Genomic DNA, 4,174 nt, shown 5'->3' with positions numbered 1-4,174 from the left:
TCCCCAGAGGTAGTTCTCAAGGCCAAGGGGAGGGAGATTCTGTTTTCCAGTGGCAGCTGGAGGTGTAATCTTAGCTATCACAATTAAAGCTGAGTGGGCTCAGCTGTCACCTGCCAGTAGAGACAAGACGCTAAGAAGCATGTTGCATTTCTCTGGACAGTCATATCCTCCAGAATGTTTCAGCTAGAATGTCAACCTTGTGCCAAGGTTGACACAAAGAGAGGGAGGTACCTGATGCTGTTGGGAGTCTTGGGAACAGGAGGAGGGGGTCCAGCCCCCTTTAACTAGTGCACTCACTACAGGACAATCTGGGTTTGCTCCGGGGTGATGAAGGCAGCGTCTTTACAAGGTTGTGTGATTTCAAATGTCCTCCTTACAGGCTGTTACCGTGTATTTATCGGCAGCTCGAACAAACTGATGTTTTGCTGCGAAGTCAGTACAAATAGAAACTTACCAGTGTAAAAGGGCTGTGAGTCACCCTGTGAATCCCAAGACTAAAAATCTCTTGCTTGCGCTGAGCTTGAGCGAGGCATGGGGGAGGAGGCCCAAGCAGGTGGGCGTGGTCTCGCACGGGGTGGGGGTGGGTAACAGAACTGAGGTGTCTAACTTTAGCGTTTCCTTAGTCCCATTAGTTCTCTGGTTCCTAGCTGATCAGCATAAAGCTTATAAGAAAGCTCTTGTGTTGTTGCTTTTTCAAGACTTCTCAGTGTAAACAGTCCTGCCTTTCCTGGAACTCATTTTTGTAGACCAGGCTGTCCTGGCTTTGAACTCACACAGATCTTCCTTCCCCTGCCTGTCTCTGCCCTCTAATCTCCTGCCTGCCTCTGTCTCCAGAGTACAGGACAGAGGAGAACCCTGCTGGACTCTCCTCATCCTGTGGAGAAGGTACACTCACCCCAGTCGCCCCCACCTTCCACTTTTTCAAGACTGTTAACTATATTGCATTGTTAGTCTATGACATTGTTTCGAAACTGTTTGTAAAAGGTAGCTAAAACATTTCGTTACAAATGTTAACGAGTTAAGCATCTTTGCTGTACATCAGTTTTTCCCGAAATCAGCTTCATTTAAAGGCTGGAGCGGCGTCAAGTGACCCTCTTAGCTGGGTCAGTGATTCGTCATCCATTCGAAAGCTCTGGAGAGTCTAAGAGAAAACATACAATAACCCACACCTCCCCCACAGTCATTATATAGAAAAGAGAGAGAGAAAATGCCCTGTCCCCCCCCCCCCGCGGGCCCCTATTGTGCTGTTCCTGCCAACGCAGCAGACCTCCTGCTATATAGACCCTGCTCCCAGCCCCACACTCCCATCAGCACCATCCCATCCGACCTGCCAACACCAGCCATGGGGAAGGTGAGCCCAGGGCATCCTCAGTCAGGGAAGGGACCAGCCCTAGGGGTCCAGACCACATCAGGCCTCTGAGCCCTGCCTTGCCTTGCCTTGCCTTACAGATCACTTTCTATGAGGACCGCAGCTTCCAGGGCCGCCACTATGAGTGCAGCACCGACCACTCCAACCTGCAGCCCTACTTCAGCCGCTGCAACTCTGTGCGAGTGGACAGTGGCTGCTGGATGCTCTATGAGCAGCCCAACTTCGCAGGCTGCCAGTACTTCCTGCGTCGTGGGGACTACCCTGACTACCAGCAGTGGATGGGTTTCAGTGACTCTGTCCGCTCCTGCCGCCTCATCCCCCACGTGAGTCTTTTCCTAGGGCCCCTGCCCACAGTCAATTATGTGATCCTGACCAGCTAGTAACATCTGTGACCGGCTCAGGTCTGGAGTGGCAGCCACCTTCCTCTGGTTCTGTGTCCTCTATGCTTACTGAGTTCTCCAAGGTTCCCGCAAAAACCATGTCTGAAAGTAAAGTTCTCCACTGGGCATTTTCATTTACTTTGCTAAAATCAAATTCACTATTATTGGGAATGAGCTGAGCAGGGTTTTTAGTTCAGAGCCTCTGGGCCACGGTTTTAGTACCAAGAGGCTGCCTGATGGTTTGAGGTTGTTCACCCATGTTTCTTGACTTCATCCACATCAGACCTTGTCACCCAGGGCTGAGATGTGGTAATCTTGCCAAGGGATGGAGAAGTGGGATTCTAAAGCTTCTGGGACATCAACTGTAACCTAAAGGAAGCCCCAGCAGTCTGGATCCTATGGATTGTCTAATAACCTACTTCAGATATTAGCTGCCGCCTCTTCCTCCCTCCATCCTTCCCTCCCTCCTCGCCCTGTCCTTCCTCCTCCTCCTCCTCCTCCTCCTCCTCCTCCTTCTCCCCTTCCTCTACCTAGCTACCCCACCCCCTTCCTCCTGCTCCTTTCTACAGACTCAAAGCACTGGCCTTTCCTCTACTCTTTAAAGAACGTCCTGTCATAAGGGCTGCTCTCTGTGTGACAAGCTGTCCTGAGGATCCAATTTGTCCACACACATGTGAGTCCTTTGCAAAGAGCAGAACACTGGTCTATCAGAGGATGCCTGTTGCTCCCTGTTGCTAGGAGACCCCTTCCTACAGTAGGTTTTGAGGATAGAAGAAGACCTTGAGCCAAGAGCTCTTACTGAAGCTGAAGAGCAGGTTTGCCCAGGACAAGCAGCCTGACCTTTCACTGAGCTACAGCAGTGGTTCTCAACCTGTGGGCCACGACCCCCTTAGGGTCCCGTATTAGATATTCTGTACATCAACTGTTTACGTTATGGTTCATAACAATAGCAAAATTACAGTTATGAAGTAGCAAGGAAATGGTTTTATGGCTGGGGGGAGGGGGGCACCACAGCATGAGGAACTGTATTAAAGGGTCGCCGCATTAGGAAGGTTGAGAACCACTGCTCTAAAGGTTTGTACTCCTGATCCACACAGGCCTCTTCAGGATCTCAAACATTCACCACTGGTATTGACCAAAACTGATTTACCCAGAGCATACTTTAGAGCTGAGAGCTAAACCTCAGTCTTTGAGATGTCCTTGCTTTATAACCTTTGAGGTTGTAAAGGGCCGGAAGCAACAAAGAATGCTGGAGGGATATCTGGGTTGAGCTTCTTTCTGAACCGGCCCATCCTCTTACTGTGGAAGAGACAATTTGACTTCTCTCCCTCTGCTTTCTCCTAATGCTACTGAAATTCAAGATGGTGGTTTTTTGCTAAAGATACACTTGGATTTTCACTGCAATACCAAATTAATTTTATACCTTCTAAAGAGAACCTCAGATCACCAAGAATCTAGAGGGTTGGGGGTGGGGTGGGGAAATAGTTGTTTAAAATGGTGCTGAGGAGGACCAGTATGTGGATAGTTATACTTGAAAACTCCACCGGAGCATAGCTTATATCAAAGGAATGGTGGGTGGTGATGATCTCGAGTTTCACTGTGAACAACTTCCTGAATCATGCGCAGGGATCCTAGTATTAGTGGTCTTTCTTTCAGTTAAATCATGCTTGGCATAGAAAAGCTAGGGAGCGCCCCTCCCCCAGGCAGCACGTGCTGGATTGGCAAACTCAGTTCAGGTCAGGTTTTCTGACATCCCCTTATCTGCTGTTCTCCGGACGCACAGTCCAGTTCTCACAGGATCCGGATCTACGAGCGAGAGGACTACAGAGGCCAGATGGTGGAGATCACAGACGATTGCTCCCACCTGCAGGACCGCTTCCACTTCAGTGACTTCCACTCCTTCCACGTGATGGAGGGCTACTGGGTCCTCTACGAGATGCCCAACTACCGGGGGCGGCAGTACCTGCTCAGGCCTGGGGAGTACAGGCGCTACCACGACTGGGGCGCCATGAATGCCAGGGTGGGCTCTCTGAGGAGAATCATGGATTTCTATTGAAATATTTTTACTCTACCATTTTCTCCATCTGGACAGTAATAAAATATTTCCTGTGTGTTTCATGCAATAACAGAGTTCTCTGTTCCTTTCACCCTCAATGGAAGGGCGCAGCAAAGCTACTCAGAAATGATGTGGATGGTCTCATACATAGGGGTGGGTGGGAACGGAAAAGCAGTCAAGAAAACGTGGAACTTAAGGCAAAAGCACAAATTCTGGGGGGGAACCAGAAGTGGGCGCTCTGTAAGAGTTAGATCCTACTGACTGCTTGCTAGCTGGGGTGGTTTAAGCCTTGGGAAGAGAGAGGGGGTTAAAAAGGTTCCCTTGGAGGCCCACAGCTGGCCATTACTAGGAACAATCATTGGAGTCAGT

At 49.8% G+C, this 4,174-nt stretch overlaps 1 protein-coding gene across 1 annotated transcript; it reads left to right on the top strand.

The window, feature by feature from the left end:
* The first annotated feature begins 1,342 nt into the window (after positions 1-1,342).
* Positions 1,343-3,872, top strand: LOC110321825 (gamma-crystallin E). Its single transcript, XM_021198349.2, has 3 exons — positions 1,343-1,351; positions 1,450-1,692; positions 3,533-3,872. The coding sequence occupies exons 1-3, from the start codon at positions 1,343-1,345 to the stop codon at positions 3,803-3,805; spliced, it is 525 nt and encodes a 174-aa protein (XP_021054008.1). The 3' UTR covers positions 3,806-3,872.
* Positions 3,873-4,174: the final 302 nt, after the last annotated feature.

This window comes from Mus pahari, chromosome 5 (assembly GCF_900095145.1).
Source record: "Mus pahari chromosome 5, PAHARI_EIJ_v1.1, whole genome shotgun sequence".
In the NCBI taxonomy this organism is placed as follows: Eukaryota; Metazoa; Chordata; class Mammalia; order Rodentia; family Muridae; genus Mus; species Mus pahari.
This window is presented reverse-complemented; position numbering and strand designations above follow the sequence as displayed.

Coding starts and splice junctions, on each gene's coding strand:
- LOC110321825 (XM_021198349.2), top strand. Junction 1,693..3,532: donor CCTGCCGCCTCATCCCCCAC/GTGAGTCTTTTC, acceptor CCGGACGCACAG/TCCAGTTCTCACAGGATCCG.